Source organism: Hippopotamus amphibius, chromosome 14, assembly GCF_030028045.1.
Source record: "Hippopotamus amphibius kiboko isolate mHipAmp2 chromosome 14, mHipAmp2.hap2, whole genome shotgun sequence".
NCBI lineage: Eukaryota > Metazoa > Chordata > Mammalia > Artiodactyla > Hippopotamidae > Hippopotamus > Hippopotamus amphibius.
The window spans coordinates 77,771,832-77,793,524 of NC_080199.1; the positions used below are offsets into that span (position 1 = coordinate 77,771,832).

At 50.1% G+C, this 21,693-nt stretch overlaps 1 protein-coding gene across 2 annotated transcripts in view; it reads left to right on the forward strand.

The window, feature by feature from the left end:
• The window catches only part of MIPEP (mitochondrial intermediate peptidase), a 152,740-nt gene that overhangs the window by 22,144 nt on the left and 108,903 nt on the right, over nucleotides 1-21,693 (forward strand). For both annotated transcript variants that reach the window (XM_057707017.1, XM_057707018.1), the window contains 5 exons: nucleotides 1,490-1,538; nucleotides 2,950-3,010; nucleotides 4,031-4,083; nucleotides 18,997-19,150; nucleotides 20,295-20,372. In XM_057707017.1, the coding sequence (XP_057563000.1) occupies nucleotides 1,490-1,538; nucleotides 2,950-3,010; nucleotides 4,031-4,083; nucleotides 18,997-19,150; nucleotides 20,295-20,372 (395 nt within the window). The remainder of the gene's footprint in view (nucleotides 1-1,489; nucleotides 1,539-2,949; nucleotides 3,011-4,030; nucleotides 4,084-18,996; nucleotides 19,151-20,294; nucleotides 20,373-21,693) is intronic.

Sequence of the window (21,693 nt, forward strand, 5' to 3'; positions counted from 1 at the left end):
TAATTTATTTATTTATGGCTGCATTGCGTCTTTGTTGCTTCGCGCAGGCTTTCTCTAGTTGCGACGAGCGGGGGCTACTCTTCATTGTGGTGAGCAGGCTTCTCAGTGCCGTGGCTTCTCTTGTTGCGGAGCACGGGCTGTAGGCACATGGGCTTCAGTAGTTGTGGCACATGGGCTCAGTAGTTGTGGCACATGGGCTCAATAGTTGTGGCTCGAGGGCTCTAGAGTGCAGGCTCAGTAGCTGTGGCGCACGGGCTTAGGTGCTCCTCGGCATGTGGGATCTTCCCGGACCAGAGCTCGAACCTGTGTCCCCTGCATTGGCAGGCGAATTCCTAACCCCTGCTCCACCAGAGAAGTCCAAACTCATTCTTTCTAATATGACAATATTCTGGGTAGATTAACTGAGGTAGGTGTTTCATATGTGAGAGCTAGGAAGATGAAATGAGTGAAAGTTAGTAAAAAATGGTTATTTTGAAATAAAAAGCACACAGAAATATGTTTGAAAACAGTTCTGTATGCACGCTGGTTTGATATCCTGAAATAAGGTTTTATTTTAAACTAAATAACAGTTTTTTTTCTAGAATTCCTAGCACCATCTAACACGATACAGGAGGCAGCATTTTCTGGGCTGGCTCAGTATTGACGGCAAGACACCCCGGCTTCGGGTGCAGGTCCATCCTCTCCCCAGCCGCTTATGTTGCTCAGAGAGGCCATAACTGAAGAGGGCGAGAAACTGAAAACCATGTGAAAGATCGTCTGGGAAATACAAAAGCAGTGTTTGTAGCTCACCCTAAAATACATGTGAAAAGCTCTATACATATAAATCAGTGGCAAAAAGTGTGCTAAATTCAAAAATTCACATGAAAAAGTTTCCTATCCTGGGGAATAATGGTAAATCCACTACGTCGCCTTTATGGGTTTCTACAATATAATGACTTAAGGCTGAAGTATTTTAAGTAGTTAAAAAAAATTCTAACAGAGCCTAAAGTTTTAATGTTCTAATTTTGCTATATTTTCTTTGAATATTTATCCTGATAGATTATTCTGCTGTGTATATAAAAATAAAACTACTTACCCAGAAAAACATTCATTTTAAAATCTGATTTTTATGAACAAATCAGAGTGTAGCTACGTCTTGGAAACTCAGAAAAAATTAGACATGTCTGAGAAATGTTTTTCCCTTATACACGTGAACAGCTGGAAGTAGATTGAAGTTTTGGATTCTTTTGCTTCCCATTAACTCTTTTTATTTTTGGGTATCATCTAAGGCTCTGGGTTATTACTGTGTCGGTTTAATTTGTTTATGTAACAAAGAGCATCGTCATCTAGAAATGCCTAGTGTTGCCTAGCAACCCTGCTTCCCTTCGAGAACCATCACTTGAAAGGCGCTGTAGTGTGTGGATTTATGGTCACCACGTTATAATTGTAACAGGCATGTTCATTGCATTTTGTGTAGCTAAGAGTATTTTCTTCTGGATTTCCATTTCAGAGACTGTCATGCAGTTCCTCGAGAAGCTATCTGACAAACTCTCTGAAAGGTTAGTTTTTTTATTCTGCTCTTCGGAGTACACGTTACTTAGTTTTTTTTTTAAACTTGATTTATTAAAAAAAATTAGGAAGTGACCTGCTAAGAATGTAAGTGTTGGAATTCAGCAGGAGATTAAAGTAACAGTGAGCTGTACTTGGAAAGTGCAGAGCCGTCCTCCTAAGGGGACAGTCTCAAACACGGGCCGTCCTCTCTGATGGACCGGTCAGGGGCCACTAGCAACTCATCGTTGGTAAGTGATTTTTAAGATTTCCCAAACCTTTTTGAAACTGTTTATTTTAGGTTGCACCATCACTTTTATAGTCAGTTCGTGCAGTAGTATTTCCCTTCTTCTGGCCTGAGTGTGGGCGGCCGGCGGTGTGGTAGGGGAACCTGTGTTTGCCACGTTGTGTGTTTGAAGAGCCCAGTGTTTGTAACCCGAGTGCTCTCTGCTCTCAGGGGTCCCTCAGTCACAGCTGCTGGCCTTCTCCCTGCCCAGCCCCCCGGCCTGGCCTCATCCTGGCTGCCACTCTGGTAGTGCTTTTCTGGGGGCCAGGAGCCGTCAGCCCCCCAGGACTCCAGGACTCGGCACGTTTGTGAAAGACCGAGATCTTCTCTGTTTCCTGCGGCGCTGCCTAAAACCTCGTTTGCTGACTGACTGCACCTGCATGTTAAATTTTAGCTCCAATTTCCATTTCCTATTATAAACTTATGCCTCAGAACCCAGTGCTCTCTAATTTGGATTATATCTGTAAATTCTGAAATTATATTTTAGTGCAGTGAACTGTTGTGCTTTGATGTCATGAAGTAGTGCTGTTGTGCAGTCACCTGAGAACTTCGTCCACTTTGCTTTGCTGGTAAAGCGTCGCCACTGTTCTCACTTGTGTGCAGCTAAGGGCTAGGCTTTGAGCAAACGTGTCTTCAGATCTTTATAGGGGTGGATAGGCGTTAATTCCAGACACTTCATATTCTGCAAATAGTAAGTGCGTATTTGGTTATTGCCAGGCTGGAACATTTTGGTAGGGGAATAATTATGACTAGCAATCTTAAACATCATCTATGTTAATATTCTTTTATAGAAAGTAACTTGACCTCTTTTTTAAGGTATAGCAAAAAGTGGTGATTTAAAATTTATTGATTAATACTTCACATGTTTCTGTAACACTGCTAATTTTTCCAAGCTTTAGTGCTTTCAAAACATAACTGCCAAGATGCTTTTTAAGGTAGAAATTGCAGCAGTTTACTGATGTGTATATCACTGTCTCTTCTAACACATATATAATTGGGTTTAATTCTGGTTTACATTTGCATTGCAGATTCTAATTTTATCATGAGTATTGGAAAGTAACATAAGCAAACTAGTTCTTTTACAGTGTAATTATGAAAATTTTGTCCTAACAATGAATAATACACCTGTTTTTCAGAACTATGAAAGATTTCGAGATGATACGAGGGATGAAAATGAAACTAAATCCTCAAAATTCTGTAAGTGACCATGTTGGGATGTTTTTACTATAGTATAAACAGTCTGCCAGCTGGGGTCTTTATCTTTTGACTCTAGAACTTTGTTGTGACTTGTTGAAGGTGTGTAGAGTCTTGTTTCTGATCCTTGGATTTGGGGAATGAAGCACTGAAGTATTTGATCCACGTCTGAGTCGGACATTCCAGGAAACCCAGTATTTTTGTCGGTTAGTCGACATCACACACACGCACACATTCCCCCACGTGTGTGTCCACACAGCGTGTGTTAAAACGTGCTCGTGCAGCGGCGCCTGTGCTCTGGGGGGGGCCGGCGGTGGATGGGGGAGCCGCCGGAAACCAGCAGGGCAGGGCCGCAGGAGGTGGGCTCGGGGAGCGGCGGGGGGGCGTGGGGAGGCGCTGGGAGCCTGGACCCCGGCGCTCTGCTTCCCAGCCCGGCCTCGGCCCGCGCCCTGCCACCTGACAGCCCGGGGGGACGTGCTCCGCGCAGGTGTCCCAGGTCTCTGTCGCTGCTCCGCACCAGGTGTCAGAGATGATCGTCCCAATGCTGCTTCTGACGTATTTTCTTTGCCAAGATTAGAGTTAATTCTGTCTTAGTTTGGTTTTAAATTGTTTCTTTCACTTCTGGGATCCACCCTAAGCGTCTCACTAAGATTTAGAAAGAACCCTAATCTTACCTGCAAGTGTCTTATGGATTAATACATGGGTTACATTTTGGGGAAAATTTCAGCGTGGCTGATTTCATCTATTAATGGTGACTTTTATTCGTTTACATTTTAGAATGACATTTGTTTACCTTTTTCCCCCAATCCTGCGATCATGTCTTATTTATGCCTCTTGACTCATTGGTTACAGGGAAGTCAAAATAAAAAAGGCACATGTTTCCTGCCCAGTCGTGAATTTTTAGGGATTTTGTAAAACTTTTTCTGATACCATAACTGGTTTACCTTTTATAAGCTGGCTAAATTATTGATAAAATTGTGGAACAGTCAACGGCTTTGCTAACGGCGCCTTTTTCCGTTGTAGGACGTAATGCCTTGGGACCCCCCCTACTACAGTGGTGTGATTCGTGCAGAGAGGTACGTGTGTCGAGGAGCAGAGCACTCCTCTGTGAGAAGGAGGAGAGGAACAAACACGTGTTGAGCGTGTTCCCCGCTACCTCGACAAGGGTCCCCTCACTCGGTGCCCCGCGTTGCAAACCTGTGTCGCCTCCGGCTCAGGCCCTGTGCCGGCGTGGCCGGCACCTGTGCACGGGTCGCTCCCCCGGGCTCTCAGCCTCTGTCGCTCCCCCTGTAGACCTGGAGTGTCTCCCCCGTGGCCGGAGTCCGTGCCCTCTGCCTCTTCCTGTGGTGCTGTCCAGGCTCTTTCTAGATTCTGCGCCGGAGGGGCTGGGACTTTGCTAGAACGCTTGTCGTGTCCCTTTTCGGGCCCAAGGTGGGTGCCTGGCAGATATTTGTTGAACCAGTGGAGGAGTGCAGGAGTACTTGGTGTGGCATGAGGAGGTTTTCGTATGTTTTCTCATGTCTTTTGGAACATGTCAGCACGTTACGCGCACGTCTGGGGGGATTTGGGAAGCGTATGTCGATTAAGGGACTCCTTGCTTCTGCATTCCTCTGTGCTCCTTAAACTGTGGCGAACTAGGAGCTATGCTTATTTTCCTCAATATACCCTATTTCTGTCATTTTTGTACTTGCATGTAAACCCACAAAATATGGAAGCCTGTTTGGAGTCAACACAAAGATGTTCATGTCGCAAGCAACTTTCTGTCTGCAACAGGAATACTTTTTTTTAAGAATCTCAGAATCTTAGCCTTTAACAAATCAGTAGCGTTTTTCTCTTATGGTTCATTTTTTAGGTGTGCAGTTAAGATTGACTTAGGTCCTGGAAGGGAATAAAAGCTTCGTGCTGCTTTCTTCTGCTGAAGCTGATATATGCTGGCATGTGTCACAGTGGTATATTTACTTGGCTGATACTAAACTGTGAAGTCTTTAGGTTACGATGCACCGTATTCAAGCATTGAGTAAAGGTTAGTAAGCACCTCACTAAAATTAGAGTTCACTTATTCTTATGGTTTCTCTTGGCATTTGTCATAGAAGCAGAAAACAGCAGTTTTTCATGTCCTTCTCTGCCCCCGCAACAGGAGGTGCCCTGAGATGGGGCAGTGTGTCCAAGAGCTGCCCCACGGACCCACCGAGTTCCCTCCGTTCCCCCCCGCGGCCTCTCCTTACGCGTCTGTCCCCTGAACCAGTCTCACTTACAGAGCGTGAGGGTCTCCTGACCTGTAGGTGGACATGCTTTGTCAGCGGGTATTCTTACACATCTGTCCCCCGTTCAGCATCTGTCGCCTTCTCTGTGAAGGCACGTCACCTGTTGTTCAGCATCTGTAATAATTTGATGCCGAGAAATAGCAAGTGCCTAGAAAGTGTTTTAGCGTCACGTGAGAGGTCACTTCACAGAGTGTTTATGGCTGCAGGACGTCAGATCCTGCTCCCTACAGGTGCATGACAAAAACAGAATTTCTCTCTTAAAATTCTTTCAAAGGTATAGTATACAGGGATATTACATTTTTTATTAGCATGTTCCATATTTACGTAAAGTTTTTAATTGGATTTTTGACATTGGAAAGTAATGTGAATTAGATGTCCTTGTTTCTTTCTGGTTTTCGCCACTGTGATTTTTACGTGGTATTCTGCATCATGTCCCCCACCCGTTATTATTATTTTTATTATTAGCCGAGCCAAGAGGCATGTGGGATCTTAGTTCCCCGACCAGGGATCGAACCTGCACCCCCCTGCAGTGTAAATGCCGAGTCCTAACCACTGGACCGCCAGGGAAGTCCCGCCCACCTCTTGTTACGTAATTGATGACTGAGCCTTAAATTTCAGTGCTGTTTTTGTCACTTAACTGTACTCTGTAAGTAGAGTGTGCCCCCGTGGCGGTTCTGTGGGAATGACACATGGACATTTGCATATTTGGAAAGACAGGATCCATCACTGAGTCTGTGAACGCACTCATTAGGGTGTGAGAGCCTTGAGAAGTGTGACAGTGACCTTAAACAGAAGCTGTTGAGTAAAGGGGAGTGACTCCATTTCTACCAAACAGGCGCCACTGGAAATCTCTAGGCTGCTGCCTGACTCCGGACTCAGTACTGAGAGATCCCGAGCCCCCGAGCTCGGGCGTTCTGACCCCTCTGCACCCGCCACAGGAGCGGGGGTCTTCGTGCCCAGACGCGAGCAGCGGGGACAGCGTGGCCGTGCAGCCGGAAGCCCCCGAGGGCTGAGGCCCCGGGCAGGCCTGCCGCCCCCCCCCCCCCCCCCCCGCCCCAAGCGGGGCGCGTGCTGTCCCCGGGCTGGGAAAGTGACTTCCCCTCAGCCAGCTCGTCTGTAAGACGGGTTCCGATCGTCCCCACTTCGTAGGTCAGGATTAAGGGAGCTCATGTTTGTGTTTTTAGCAGTAAAATAACATTATTATTTGGAATCGGCCATCTGTAGGCCTTCATAAGTGTCTTCTCAGATCTTTTGAAGGAGGTTCAGTTCTGCCTTAAAGTTTCTCTGAGAAAACACTCATCTAAAATGTAATGACTGTATTAAATTAGTAGCAAAAGGCTCATGGGAGAGCTTTTGACGAGAGAGACAGCGCCGTACGGGGGTCCACCTTGCCTGTGCGTCCTGGTGGCCGTGTCCAGGGCAGGCTCGCTGCCGCCTTCAAAGTGACGTTGGCGCATAGCTCAAGGCCCACTTGGCTCTGATGAGGTTACACACCCTCTGGTTCTTCCCTGCTGCCCTCGTCCTCCACAGGCTACCTCTGCCAGACCGAACCCTGTGCCCTGCCAAGTCCCTGTCTGTCTCAGGGGCCCGGCCTGTGACATTGTGTCCGGAGTCCCCAGAGCCCCCAGGCCTGCCCCGGCCTGTGCTTGCAGCCCACGTGCCGCGTGGCTGGGCCACTCACGCCGTGGCCTCTGGGCCTCCCTGTCGGCCACACCTTCAAGCTCAGAACAGAGTTTGTCTTGTGTCATCTGTTGGCAGTTCAGTGGGGAACATGCTCTGGGCCCGGGACACGCGTGCTGGTTGACAGCCATTGTGGGAGCCCATGTCTGCACCCGTGATGGAGATCCATATTAAAAGCAGCCCAGTGACCATTATTTTGGTAAATATATTTTTGTGAATGACCGTTTTCATCTGTCAGGTTTGTTGAAAGCGGCGTGACCTCTGGAGGTCTTCCTGGTGCCAAGCAGCGTGACCTCTGGAGATCTTCCTGGTGCCCCTTTGTTGAGCGGTCCCCCAGGCTGGCTGGTTCTTGGAGTAGAAACCACCACTCTTCCGGGAAGGGAATACCGTGTACCCCACCTGACAGCCACAGCGGGGTTCAGTTCATTTACTTGGCGTTAACTCAGGAAAAGGAGCAGGAAAAGGGATGCAGAAATGCTTTAGATGGGACTGTAAGAATTGGGGGTTCAAAACAGCTATTTTGAGTAGCTCAGAAGGCAAAGGGTGGCGTTCTGGCTTGAGGTGTCAGTCATCTTGACTGAGAGGAGTAGGCTGAGAGGGGCAGGTAATGGAAGAGAAAAGAGAAAAAGTAAAAGTTTGGGTTTGAGGTTAGAAGAGTTGAACAAAGTGAAGATGTCTAAATCCTCGTTAAATTCCTCTACTTGCAAGTAAAGACTAAAATGTGTGGTTTGACATGGAATGAAAAGCAGAAGGGGCTTTCCTTGATGTGAGCTTTTTTCAAGTTACCCAGGGACTTTTTTGGCTTTCATGTTAAATACTTAAGATTTACTTCACGTTTCTTAATGTTCACGTAAGAAAAGAAAGACCCTGCTGGAGGTAGGATGCGAGGTCGTGTTTTAGGACTGTGAGAGGTCGGTCCTGGAACACCGTGGCGGAAGCAGCTGGTGGGGAATCTTAAAAAGCAAAAATATCTTAATTTTTTTTCTTTTTCAAGTTTTAAATTCTTCATTGAAGCGTGAAAGTAATTCCTTAAATTATGAAACGTATATGTGCAATTATTTTATTTGAAATTAATTTTTATTTTTTGCAGACAGTACATTCACATGGTTGGGAGAAAAATCAAAACAACGTTAAACAGTATTCATCACAGTGTTTCGAATGCCGCGCCCAGCCCTCCGCTCGCCCCTGCCCCCAGAACAATCATGAAGTCGTCGAATGCGTCCTTCCAGTGTGTGATTTTTGTTTTTAATGCTCAAGGACTTTATTTCTTTTCTGCTGAGAATGAGTTTCATTGCATCAGATTTGTCTTGGTGCTGTTTTATAGAACGGTGTCATCGGAATGTGGGACCCTGTGTTGTCTGTTCCTTGCTAGGGTATATCTCAAATGGCAGGAGCGTGCGCGTGATGAAATAGGAGTGCTTGGTGTTTTCAGCTATTCGTAGAACAGTGGAGTTTCACAGAGGGGTGGTGGCATATTTCAAGGTAATACTACTACTTGACGTGTGAGATCGTGCAGTTTATTTGTTACTATATGTGTAGTGAGCTTGTTTTCAGTTTTTAAGAAAATGAACCTTTATAATGAAAACTTTCAAAATAAACAGCATCGGGGGAATAACATAAGTAACCCCCATACGCCTTTCTCAGATTCAGTAATTTTGCCGTATTTGCTTCACTTGTCTCTTATTTCTCCTTCCTTCTTGTCACTAACGTATTTTAAACTAAGTCCTGGACCTCGGTCGCGTCGCTGTTGCGGATTCTTTACGCCTCCCAGCACGTGGCTCTTTCCTAACGTGACTCCAGGGCCGCTGTAAAGGTAAAGGACCGCCCGGTAAAGGCCACGGCGGTGCGTGGGCGTCCTCTGGCGGCCGTCCAGGTCGCTGTCTCCCCGGTGGTCTCCGGTCTGTGTGTCCCCGTGGGCGTGCTGGGCTTCTGTCCCGCGTCCCCTGCGCCCGAGCCGTCCCCGCGCCTCGTGCCCGCCCCACCTGCCCCCGTCGCCCGCTGCCGAAGAGACCAGGCCGTTGGGCCCGCTGGGTGTGCAGGCGCGTGGGCTGCGCGGGTTGCTTCCGCGTGGGGCCGTGTCTCTGCCTCCTGTCTTCCTGTCGTCTGGGCCTCGTGCCCCCCCCCCCCCCCCCCACTGTGTCGGTCCCACCGTCTTACTCTTGTTTCGGGTGTGGCTATTTCACTCTCCGTATGGATGGACTGCAGAAGTGGCGTGAGAGGCTCTCTCCGTAGAGCTCAGTAGAGGCTCCCTGCTCTCCTGGGATTTGGCGGCAGCCTCTGGTACGGGGTCCTGGCCCCTGGTGCCACGTCAGCGTGACTGTGGGCGTCCTTGCCCCTACAGCACCTTGTCCTGCCTCTCTAGGGTGACGATGAAATGATACTGTGATCTGTGCGAAGTGACGTTTCCAGTGCACCGTGTACCTGAGCTCCACCATTAAAGACAGAGAGCCCCCTCCTTACTTGGCAGTGTGGCTGGAGCTGTTTTCTTGCCTCTGGAGTCAGAGGTCAAGATAGGACCAAGCGGGTGATGGCCAGTTCTTTATGAAACAGAGGAAAAAGATCTCCTTGATTTTCAGTGTGTGTTACCTGAAAGGGAAACGGGTTCCTACCACCTTCCGGTTCTCTCATTGCTGCCTTACCTTTATGTAGCTGGAGAAATCGGTTGTTCTCCCCGTGGCTTCAAGACTACACGTTTCGTGGTGTCACCCAGCTGTCACGTTGTCCTCCTGCCGAGACCATCATTCCTGATGCCGGAAACATTCTACTTATTTCATTTTCTTTCTTTTCTTTTTTAAAATTTTATTATTTATTTATTTATTTATTGGCTGTGTTGGGTCTTTAGTTGTAGCAGGCGGGGGCTCCTCTTCGTGTGATGTGTGGACTCCTCACTGCGGTGGCTTCTCTTGTTGCGAAGCATGGGCTCTAGGCGCGTGGGCTTCATTAGTTGTGGTGCCCGGGTTTAGCTGCTCTGTAGCACGTGGGATCTTCCTGGACCAGGGATGGAGCCCGTGTCCCCAGCATTGGCAGGCGGGTTCTTAACCACTGCGCCACCAGGGAAGTCCCTTGTTTCATTTTCTTTTGGTGAAGTTAAAAATAGCTCCTCTGACGACGGTGTCTCGTGTCTGTCCGCACCTCTCAAGTGTCTGTCTGCCGCAGCCCACACGTGTACCCTGGCAGTCGTCGTGTTTGTCCGACAGGGACCCTCTGTGAGCATGTGCCCCCTGGCGCGGGTTCACACACTTGCCTTAGTGTATTGAATAGAGTAGGGTGAGACCGAAGCCTGTGGTGCCTGCAGTTTCAGCCTGGGTTCACTGATGGTACTGAACTATGTTTTGTATTTTCACTAAGTTCAGTGCCAAGGTTTTTGGAAGTACAGTCCAAGTTCTTTCCTTACCTTAATCTCAGGTGCATCAGAAGTTGAAATATAAGTGACTTACAGAGTGTGCTTCATAAAGACACTGATACATTGATTTTTTTAAAAAAAAACTTAAATTACAACAGATGAACTCTTCCGTGGAAAGTCTCGTATTGGCTAGTATTTCTGTACTTAATTTAATGGCAGTGTTCCCGATGAGGACTTTGAGATATTGCTAAATTCTATTGTTAATAAGAAGCCTAATTTATACCGTTTACCATGTTGTTTATAATATGTTCTTTGAAAACAGAGCCAAATGACTGAAACAAGACAGTATAAATCAACAAAGACAATAATAAGAGGGGGGCCTTAGGCAGATAAGAGATACCTGTAAGTTTCTAAGGGCTGGAAACAGGACCAGAGGTAACTAATCATAGCCTGAAGCGTGAAGCAGTTGACCTGTGAGAGGTCAGTCCACAGAGAGCTCGAGAATAGAGACATTCCAAAAACATTTGAAAAAAAAAAAAGGTGAATGTAAATCCTTGAGATAATCTAATAAAAATTAGGCAAAGGACATGAAGGAGAAATAGGGGTAGTCAGTAAAGAAAAGGACAGATTGTGTCATATGCAGGTTGTATCTCAATAAAGCTGTTTTTTAAATAAGGAAAAAAAGAGAAAACTGAAAATTCGTACACTGACGTTTCTTCTTTTAACCAGAAGAAATAGCAGAGCATTTACTGAGCTTCACTTTTCTTCCATGGTGCATGAAAAGTAATTTTCTTTCTATTTTTTTCTGAGGAAAAAGAGTCAGAGGATTCTAGAGATCTCGTATTTCCGCATTCAAATCGGGAACAGCTTTACAACAAATAGTAGTAAATCTCTTGCAGAACTAGGGGAGAGTTTGAGGTGATGATACCAAATCCTCAGAAGACACTTTCGTTTTACTGTGCTTAGGTTGGGCCGTGGCTCTGGTGTGCTGTAAGATTTTACGTGTCACCTGTTGTCCTTTTCTCTTGTTGGGGTGGGGTCTCTAGATGATGGAGGAAATTTTTTACTCTGCAGCTTCTCTGTGGATAAGACAGTTGTGGGGATGGTGCTGCCAGCAGGGGGCACGGTCAGCGGGGGTGATGGGCATGGCGGCTGCAGGGGCACAGGCGGGAGCGTGTCCTGCCCCTCAGCTCCGTCGGGGTGGGGGCTGCCTCTGGAGCCTGGCGTCCTGCAGGGGCCCAGGGACCTGTGACGCGGACGCGTCCTGCGAGTACGGTTGCATACCCCCCGTGCTGCAGGTAGGCTGGGCGCACAGGGGCAGCGCCCGGAGCCTGGTCCCCAGGGTGCCTCTGGCCGCGGCGCAGCTGCCGGAGGTACCCTGGCGCTTCCCGAGTCTCTCGCAGTCCCTCTGGGTGTCTCCCGGGCTGTCTGCTCCTCAGGAGGGAGGAGGTGACAGGCCTGGCGGGGCGCGGGGGAGTGGGGTCTCCTCCTCGGTGCTCGAGGCGGCTGAGTGAGGCAGGCGGTCTCTGGTGGCGCCTGTGTGCGCCCTGCGCGGCTGCGCGCTCTCCTCCTGGGGCGCCCTGCCCTGCACCCAGCTCCCCTGCACGGCCGCCTCACATCCCCCCGCACTGGCCACAGCCTCGGTGTCGTCCCCGCTGCGCTCACGTCCCTTGTCGCTTGCGTTAGATGCCCTTTATGGTTTCGGGGCCTCGCTCTCCACCCTGGGTGTCCTCAGGCGCATAGCAGGTGGTTAATTCAGGTGCGTTCGCAGCGTGAACGCCCGCGTCCTGACACGGCGTCGCTGTGATGCGCAGAGTGCCTGCTTCCTCGCGTGTGTTTCTGATCATCCGTGGAGCCTGGGACATAGTGTAGTTTGCTCATTTTCCTGGTGAGGAAGTTGAGGCCTCCAAAAGCCAAAAACAAAACAAAAACCCTTGCTCTCAAAGCACAGAAAGAGCCAAGGTTTTAACTTCCAGCCCAGCCCAAGGCTTTTCCTCCGAGACTGCCGCGGGCTGTCCCAAGCGTCTCTGAGTCTCAGGTTCCTCCGGTGAAACAGAGTGATGGTTCTGGCCGCACCTGTCACACAGGGTTGTGTACGGAACATGGGAGGCTCCTTCCTGTGTGAACGTGCTTGGCAAGTGGGGAAGCACTGTGCAAACAGGATGATGAGCTCTCCGCCACTGGAGGGGCTGCTTCGGCGGGTGTTCTAGGTGTGTTCCGTGTCACCAGGCCCTTCCTTTTGATTAACTTCTCCCCGTTGCCTGCAGAGGTGCTGAGACCCCCCCCATCACGAAACACAGACCGTCGGCCCCCACACCTCCCCGCCCCCCACCCCTGCAGACGTGAGTGTCCTTGTTTTTCCTGCCAAACCTCCCCGGCAGTCTGGGCTGGACACCTCCTCTCTCTGACGCGTGGCCCGGACAGCTGGTCACATGGTCTCTCCAGGCTACCAGCCACCTGCCAGGTGTCTGCTTGGGTCACGCGCTCTAGGCCTCAACACCCCGACCTCCGCAGCTCCCGCCGGCGCTCATTTCCTGCTCCCTGACGTTCCTTCTTCAGTGCGGGCTCCCAGCCCGCGGCTCCCCGTGTTCCTTCTGGGTTCTTCACGTTGGCGGCACTCAGGTTTTCGTTCGCGGGGTGCAGCTTTAGCAGGGGCCTCGGGGCTCTGCCGCCCGGCCGCGGGGACCTGGGAGCAGGACGGGCGTCCAGCTGGCACACGTGGGAGCAACCTCGGTGCCTCCGCCCCGACAAGGCGGGCCCGCAGCTCTCTCCTCTGCACTGTCGTCCAGTTGAGAAGAAGCCTCAGCACCTCCCGCTCACGCCTGTCGTGACCCCGGGGAGGTGACTTGTCTTCACGTAAGCCTGTTTCCTTGCCGGTAACGTGGGGGTAGCAGCGTGACGCGTAGGGTTGCTTCTGCTGTGGCGTGGGGTGCGTGTGAAGGGCCGAGCCCGGGTCCTGGTGAGTGAGTGTCCTCGTCACCACTGTCACGGGGTCCGGGCTGTCGTTTTGTAGATTAAATGTAGGGAACGTGGACGTGTGTGCGATAAGGAGGCTTCTCTGGCCACAGCCGTGAACCTTCGCCTCCTAGTCTGTGTGCGTGTGCCACGCCAGGCCCGGCGTCAGCATTTCTGAGCTCCTCTCCTCCCGGTTACCGACAGTGGCTGCTCCCGCCTGCGTGCGCTCTTGGGGACACCCAGGAGAAGCGGGCAAAGCAGAGGCCTTTAGCTCTGCTCTCCTCCTGACACCTAGTAAACCAGCAAGAGCATCAGTACAGGTGTGTCTCCTCCTCTGTGTAACAGAGGAGTCCAGGAGGGTGAGGTAGGACATGGGGCTATGTTGTAGCGGGAATCAGTAGACATTATCAAAGTCAATACCCCAGTAAAGACGTGTTTTAAGTATTTTAAAAGTGGTAGAGGTGATCATCACAGGAGCAAAAACAGATTAGAAACACCCCAGGTTACCAGAGAGAGAAAGAAGATGCAGCCCACAGAGCCAAAGGAAGAGAGGAAAGGCAGCGCTGGAGAGCGAGGGCCCACGCCGTCCTGCTGGGAGGGCAGGGGTGCCCATTATCGCGGGGGGGGGGGGGGGAGGGGGCGGGATGACTTGGCAACACCTGTTTAAGAAGGTAGACCCTCGTCCCCTTTGCAACACTGTCAGTTGTGCCTGGGTCCCGCAGGGAGGTCTGCAGCGGCTGACGGCACAGCTCTGGTGCGTCTTCTGTAGAGAAGCTAAAACCGACACAGACAGCATCAGAGGTCCGGCTCCTCTTATGGTCACCACGCGTGGCCTGTCCCAGACCACGCCGGGGCGGGGCGCGCCCTCACGAGGTGCAGGCTCTCGCTGGCCACACACGAGGGGAGGTCGTGGCAGGTGCTTGTGGACCAGAGCTTTGTGTGCCCCGGAGACAGTATTTAAAATTATGTTTTTGTTAAAAATATGGGAAAACATATTTTTGTTAAAAATATGTTAAAAGGAAATTGTAGGATAGGAATAGTAGGATTCTATATGTGTCCATGTATCTCTCTCTCTGTGTATTTCTGTATATATCTTGATGTGTATACACGCACACGTAAGCCTTCTTACACACACAGGATGACTACACAAGAAACAGTCACCTCTGGGTGGTGGGAGTAGTGAGCCAGCGGATGGTATCTGAGAGTTTTTTTTAGAACAGGGAGTTTATATTACTTTTTAATGCATTTGTTCTCAGTCATTTCAGATTAACACCGTCTGCTTTTCAGCATTCGTAACAGTTTCATTTAGTGTACACAGAGTTGAAGTTGTATGTGGAGTATTAGATAAGCTTATATTCGATACTTACATGTTTTCTCTAAGCTGAACTGTGTCCTTGCACTTTGCCTGGTTACCACACGTAGGCGTCGTGGGCATTCGCTAGATCGGTAGGTGTCTTAGGTCAGGAATAGGCTGTGTGGTTGTAGCTTTACTGTTTCTTTCCTATAAAGTGAGTTTCTTACAGCCAGCATAGCGTGGGTCTTGTTTTTTCCATTTGTTCCCACATTCTCTGCATTTTACTTGTTGTAATTAGACCGTTGATGTTTAACGTGATTAGTGATATAATTGGGTTAAAATCTACCATGTTTGTTACTATTTTCTACTCATTGCCCTTATTTTCTTTTTTTCTTTCTTTTTCTGTCCTCTGCTCTCTTTCTTCCTTTTACGGTTTTAACTGAGTGTGTTGTATGATTGCAGCCTTCCTCCTTCCTCAGCGTGTGGAGTGGTTGCCCTGACGTGCACGGCGTCCACTTACGGGCAGTCGGCGCCTCCTTCCCAGCCGTCCCCGCTGCTGTCTGCCTGCTGCAGGCGCCCGGTCTCTTCTGCAGCCCCTCCCAACCCTGCTGTCATGTGTCACGTAGCCACAGCCACAACCCCCAGTACATCATGGCTGTGGCGATTTTGAACTGACTTTTATCTGCTAGTTCATTTGAACAGAAGAGATAGAAGTTGTTTAATGTCTTCATTTATTTCTTTTAACCCTCTCTTATTTACGTGGATCCAGGTTTCTGACTTACATCATTTTTCTTCTTCCTGAAGAACTTCTTTTAACATTTCTTATACGTCTGGTCTACTAGTGAGAAATTCCCTCGGTATTTGTCCAAGAAAGGCTTTATTTCTCCGCTTTTGAAGGATAATTTTGTTGGGCACAGAATTTGAGGTTTGTGGGTATTTATTTCAGAACTTGAAGCATTTCACTCCATACTCCTCTTGTGTGGCTTCTGGCAAGAAGTCTGACGTATCCTTATCCTTGCTCTTTAGGTATGGTGACTTTTTCCCCTCTGGCTTCTTTGAACATTTTCTCTTTGTTTTTGACTTTTTGCAGCTTCCATATGACCTGCTTAAGTGTTAGGTTTTGTTTTTTTCCTGCTTGGTGCTCTCTGACCCTCCCGGATCTGTGGTTTGCTGTTTGTTTTCAGTGTGGAAGGTTCTCAGCCATCATTACTTCCAATATTCCTTCATTCTTTTCTCTCTTCTCCTCCTGGTTTTCTCACCACGTGTGCGTTGCACCTTTTGTACTTGTCTTGTGGTTCTTGGGTATTCTCTTCTGTCTCTGTTGTTGTTTTTCATCTTTGCATTTCAGTTTTGAAGTTTCTGTTGACATTTCTTCAAGCTCACCGATTCTTTCCTCGGCTGTGTCCAGTCTGCTGACGACGGAACAGAGGCGTTCCTCACTTCTTTGGCCGTGTTTTTATTTCTAGCATTTCCTTTGACTCGCTTTTAGAGTTTCCACCTCCCTGCTCACCTTGCCCACGTTCTTGCGTGTCTTCTACTCGTTTCTCCTGAGCGCTTGGGATACTAGTCACAGTTGTAAATTCTCAGTCTGAAAATTCTGCGTCTCTGACGTACCTGAAGCTGGCTCTGATGCTTGTTCTTTCTCTTCAAACTATGCTTTTTGTCTTTTAGCATAACTTGAAAATTTTTGTTGAAGGTTGGACGCGGTATACTGGGTGAAAGGAACGGAGATAATCAGGGCTTTGGGATGGGGTTAGGTGTCTGTCTGGCCAGGAGCCGGGCTCTGCTTGCTTTCTTCAGTGACTCGGGTGCCGGAGGCGAACGCTCCTCTGATGCGCTCTCCTTGTCTGCCGTTTGTCTGGGTCTCTCTGGAGACGTGTGCTCAGCTCGGGTCTGGGGCCCGCAGGCCCTGCTTGTGGTCCCCGTCATCTCACGGGGGCTCCGCTGGTGCCGTGCGGGTGCGGGGGCGGAGGGGCAGTGTGCTTCAGGCCTGTGTTAGGGGCCTGCCTCTCAGCGGCCACTTCCACCGGTGCTTCCCACCCTCGTATGCTTTGCTGAGCCGGGAAGGGGGGCTCGAGGTGGGTAGTCCCCTCCCCCAGTAGCTTAGGCTCTGGTGCGAGTCTCTGGAGGGCAGGCCTTGTGAAGAAGCACAGAACGCGCCGGCGTAGTTCACAGTGGCTCCTCTGCTGCAAGATGGGGTGGGGGGGGTGTCGTTCATTTTCGCTGGAACCCGCTGGAGCTCCTGGAGGTAAAACCTCTGAACGACTGAGGATCCCCCTTAACCTGGGCCTCCCTGGAGGCTGTAACTCTGAGGCCGTTTGTCAGCTGTCGTTTGTTTTCCTGCCGTGGTGCTGGTCTCCCCTGGGCCTCCTGTGAATTGGGGTTCTCTGGGTCTGCCTGCAGGCCTCTCCAGTTTTGGGAACAGCGATTTGCTCTGTGACCTCACTTCTCTTAGACCCTCTGCTGGGTCTAAGAAGGGTTGTTGGTTTCGGTTTGTTCAGCGTTTTACTTGTTGCGACCGAGCCGTGCCATCCGGGTCCTTACACACGTGGGGCTGGAGACCAGAAGCCGCGATTGTTTCCTGTTTTACAACACGTCCCGCCCCACCCACCACCCCCATTTCTGTGACATCCCTTTCTTTCCGTTCTGTCATCTCTAGCTCTGCTGCTCTGTCCTCCTTTCCACCCCTTTGCCTGGGAGACCAGGGACCTGCCCTTGACCCTCCTCTCACCCCCCCCAGTGACCCCCCCGTTCCCCAGCGACCCCTCCCTCCCCAGCCCACACTCTCCTCGGGCCTGACAGCCTGGTGCTTACCTCTCCCGGGACCTCAGAGTCAGTGTCTTCAAAACTGAATACGTTTCTTCTCCCACAAACACACCCCCCTCCCCTCTTAAGTTTGTGTGTGTGTGTGTGCGCGTGCGTGCGCGCGCGTCCGTGCGTGTGTTCATTGCTCTGAGTAAATGGCTCCCACCCGCGTGGCTGCTCAAGCCCAAGACCTGCGTGTTAGTCTAGGTGGTTCTTTCTCCCTCAGCCTCCACGTCCAGTCATCCATGGCCCTGAAACTTTTTCAGCGGAAAGAAGAAGAAACTTGGGTCTGCCTCCTGGTGTGGGGGCCTCCTGGTCCGGGACTGCGTGCTGTCCCGCTGTGGGCTGGGTGACCGCCGCCCTGTCCCGCGTCCGCTCTCTTCCCCCAGCCCCCACGTTCAGGCGCCTGGTGGCGCCTCTGCTGCCTGCAGGACTGAAGTCCCGTGTGTCCCAGCCTGCAAGCAACCCTGTAAAGTGGTAGAAATTCTCTTTAGATTTATTTTTCTTAATTCCAGCTTATAAACGTGTGCTTTTTTGATTCTGAGATACAATAGATCGGTAGCACATGCCTGTGACGTATAAATGTCCCCGTGTTAAGGGTGACTCCTCAAGTTACTGTATCGACAGGTGCATGATCAGAATGTGGGAGGCCCGTGCCTCCTGGGGCTCCCGGCCAGGCTCTGGGCCCCCTGCGCCCCCAGCTCTCCTCCCACCCTTGTCGCTGCAGGGGCGCGGCGCCCCGGCCTCTCCTGGACCCCTCCCCCGCCCCCACGGCCCTCGCTGCAGGTGCTGCACGCTCTCCTTCGCCTCTGGCCCCTCCGCCCCGCGTCCAGCGGCTCAGTCCACGTGGCGGCCGCGTGAGTGAACTGATCAGCGAGCGAGGGTGCTGGACCACACATGCCTCTTACTCCCTGAGTCTGTTCTTATGAAAAGTGTACCCCCCCAAAAAAATAAATTAATTAATTAAAAAAAGAAAGTGATCAGAAATTAGGTTGCAGATTTGTGGATTCTGTAGGGAAATCTCACTTGTGCAGTTTGTACTCAACTCATTAAATCTGGCCCCCCAGGTAGTAAGAAGCATAGTTTGTATCTATTTTGTTAACCCCAGGAAGTAGAGACTGCTCAGTACCTACTGTCCTGGAGCTCTTCTTCCTGGCTGTGGTTGTAAGGTTCCACCTGATGTAATGACTCAGAAACGAACCTTCATGTCATGCATTCTGGGTGTATGTACTTTGGTTTATGTTGGGATAAAAAACATAAAAAAGTTTTAGGGTGAAGAATAATTAATATTACCAGAATATTGTCCTTCATTTAAGATCTATAACTACAAAAAGATAAATTAAGATCTGATTGTTGATATTACAGAGCTTTTTCCATCAACACTCTACTGAATGTGATATGTCATATTTTTAAGAATATAACATTTCATAGAGTGAGTTTTAGCTCTGTGGTTCCAACTGGTATTACTTTTACTACAGTAGTAATTAGGCTGCCGTTCTGAAGAAAACTGAGACTGGAAATCCCTCAAAAGATAGAAACCTACCTTATGTTTTCAATCCTTTTTTTGGCTCGTATGTTGTAAACGAAAAGTTAACTGAGTTTAAGAAATTGAAGCAGACGAGGTGCGTGCGCTTCTTTCCCTCTGCAGGTACAACATCGAGCCCAGTCTGTACTGCCCGTTCTTCTCCCTGGGCGCGTGCATGGAAGGCCTGAACCTCCTGTTTAGCCGGCTGCTGGGGGTCTCGCTGTACGTGGAGCAGCCTGCGAGGGGAGAGGTGTGGTGTGAAGACGTGCGGAAGCTGGTGAGCCCCTGGCTGGGGAGGGGCCGCGTCCCTCGTCTCCCGGCTTTGGTCCTGAGTTAGCAGCGGTTTCACCTCAGGTAGCTCTGCCCTGATGGAGTGTAGCTCTGCTTGACAGAAAATCCACATCGCTGCTTCTGCTTTAGGATGCTATAAAAGAAACACTTTTCTCTAAAAATCAGTTGTTGTCTGAAATTAATGTAAACATGTAACAGCAGAGTTATTTCTCTGGAAAAAGAAAGTATTTTTTGAAAGGAACTTGGTAGAAGGTTGAGTCTTTTATGTTGACAAACTCTAGTTAGAGGACCATTTGTCGTCACCTTCTTGTTCCCGCTGTGCCGGTGTCACGTCTGGTGAGTTCCAGGTTCCCTAAGTCTCCTCCCTCCCTTCCCCTCCCCTCCCCGCTCGCGGGGCTCCCGGCTGCCTCGGGTGCTGCTCTGCAGCGTGTGTTCCGGTGGGCCTCCGTGGACAGTCACTCCGAGCCTGGGGTCCACCCCGCTGTCAGGCGCACGCCGTGTGAGCGGCGAGTGTGGTTTGCACTGGGGAGGGCGTGAGGGTTTTGGACCCCAGGCTGCTGGCTGCTTGTTTTGCTCTCGGCTCACGCGCTTAGCGCGCTGCACTCTTTTCACTGTATTTCAAGAAACGTGAACTGGCTCGTGGTCTCCTGGCCACGTTTCGTGGTCACAGAGCGGGTGGTGGGAGAGTTGGGAAGTGTGGGAGGTCAGCTGGGAGTGGGGTCGTCGCTGCGCTTCATCCTGTCGTGTGCCTCACAGAATGACAGCTGTGGGTAACGGGCAGAGACACCGTAAGAAGAGCAGCTGGTACCAGAAGAGCGGCAGGAGAGAGGTCTGCAGTTCAGGAGGGAGCCCTTCGGGGCTTCGTTCACGGCCGTTTCCCAAATGCCTTGAGCAGTTCCCGACACCAAGTAGATGCTTCATAGACGCGTGTTGGATTAATGAATATATGCTTGCTGCCAGTCCTAAAGCATAAAGTTGTGGTTCTTTACGGCAGAGGCCCCAAGTTCTGCAAAGATGTCTGTATTTGTGGCTGTGGGTGTTTTGTACACAGGTTCTTGTTAGGAATGTGTGTCTACTTTCAGAGTTTATGGTGGCCTCGTTCTCCACTAAGTTAAATTTCTCTTTTCTAGGCCGTGGTTCATGAATCTGAAGGACTCCTGGGGTACATTTACTGTGATTTTTTTCAGCGAGCAGACAAACCACACCAGGTGATGCTTTATTTACAAACTGGTCTCTAGAATGATCAGTGGTTAATTTGTATTAATATGAACTTTCTCATTTTTGTAGTTCCTGGCATTTAAAAGGCATTACTGACAGTGACTAAGAATATAAATTTGAAATTAGGGTAGAATTTAAAGATAAAATTATGAAGGTAGTTACATGACCTGTCTCTGTCATCTTTATCCGGGTCGCGGTAACAGTGATGGCAACAGTGACAGTTGACGTCTTACCAGCCCTCCTATGAGCCCGCCAGCGCGGGAACCCCTTTCACGTCACGTCCTTGAGACTTCACCGCAGCCTTCTGAATCAGGCACTGACATGAGGAGGGTACGAGGCGCGAGCGGAGGGTGGCCTGCCCAGAGCCGTGCAGTTAGAGGTGCTGGGATCTGAGCCCAGGCTCTGACTGGGGCCCCACTCTCAGCCCTTGCCACACTTGACATGGACCTAGTTTAAAACTGCACAGGGTGTGTCCGTGGAGACCTTATCAACCACCAGTGCACTCCTTATGTGGAAGAGGGAGGTTCAGGTCCTCAAGCTGCAAACCAGGTTTCCTGGTCGATCAGCTTCAGCAATTTTGGGCAGTTTGATTGGAACTGTCAAGAATTTGGGTTAAATAAAGTTATAACAGAAATAATGGTACCTTATATTATATGGTGATTCACAATTTCCAAAGCAGTTTTAGCAGACATGAGCTTCTGAATCTGGGCAGCTACTCTGGCATTTGACAAGGTGGAGGTGAGGCTGGGGGAGGGACGGTGATTTGGCTGGTCCTTCTGGATGGTGGGACCAGAGTCTTGGTCATTGGCCTAGGCGTCCTCTCTCCTTCTCTTTGTTTGAGAGGCTGGAGGGTCCAAGTGAGTGATCTGAGCCCCGGCTCCTAGCTGTCAGCCTGGGTTCAGCTTTGAGATGCCGCAGCCCTAGCTGGGTGTCCTTGGACACGTGACTTAGTATTTCCCAGACTCAGTTTGTTTTCTCATCTGAAGAATGAAAAACCTGCCTCATAGACTCAGTGTGAAGGATAAGTGAGGAAGTGTGTGTGAGCCGAGACGGTCACTCCAGGCTCCTTGCTTTGGGATCGTTGAGAGTGCGCCACTTCTCAGTGGTGGAGACAGTGGTGTGGAAGGTGTTGCCTGGCCGTCGGCTGACACGGAAGGAGCCCATTAACATCAGTGTCCCTTCCCCGGGGTCCACGGCGGCCCCTTCCTGCCTGCCGTGAGCACCTCCAGGGTGTGGCTCTGCGCTCAGTGGGGGCTGCGTCTCCAGCATCCGGTACAGCATCACTCAGCACATGTTTCTCCAGCATCCGGT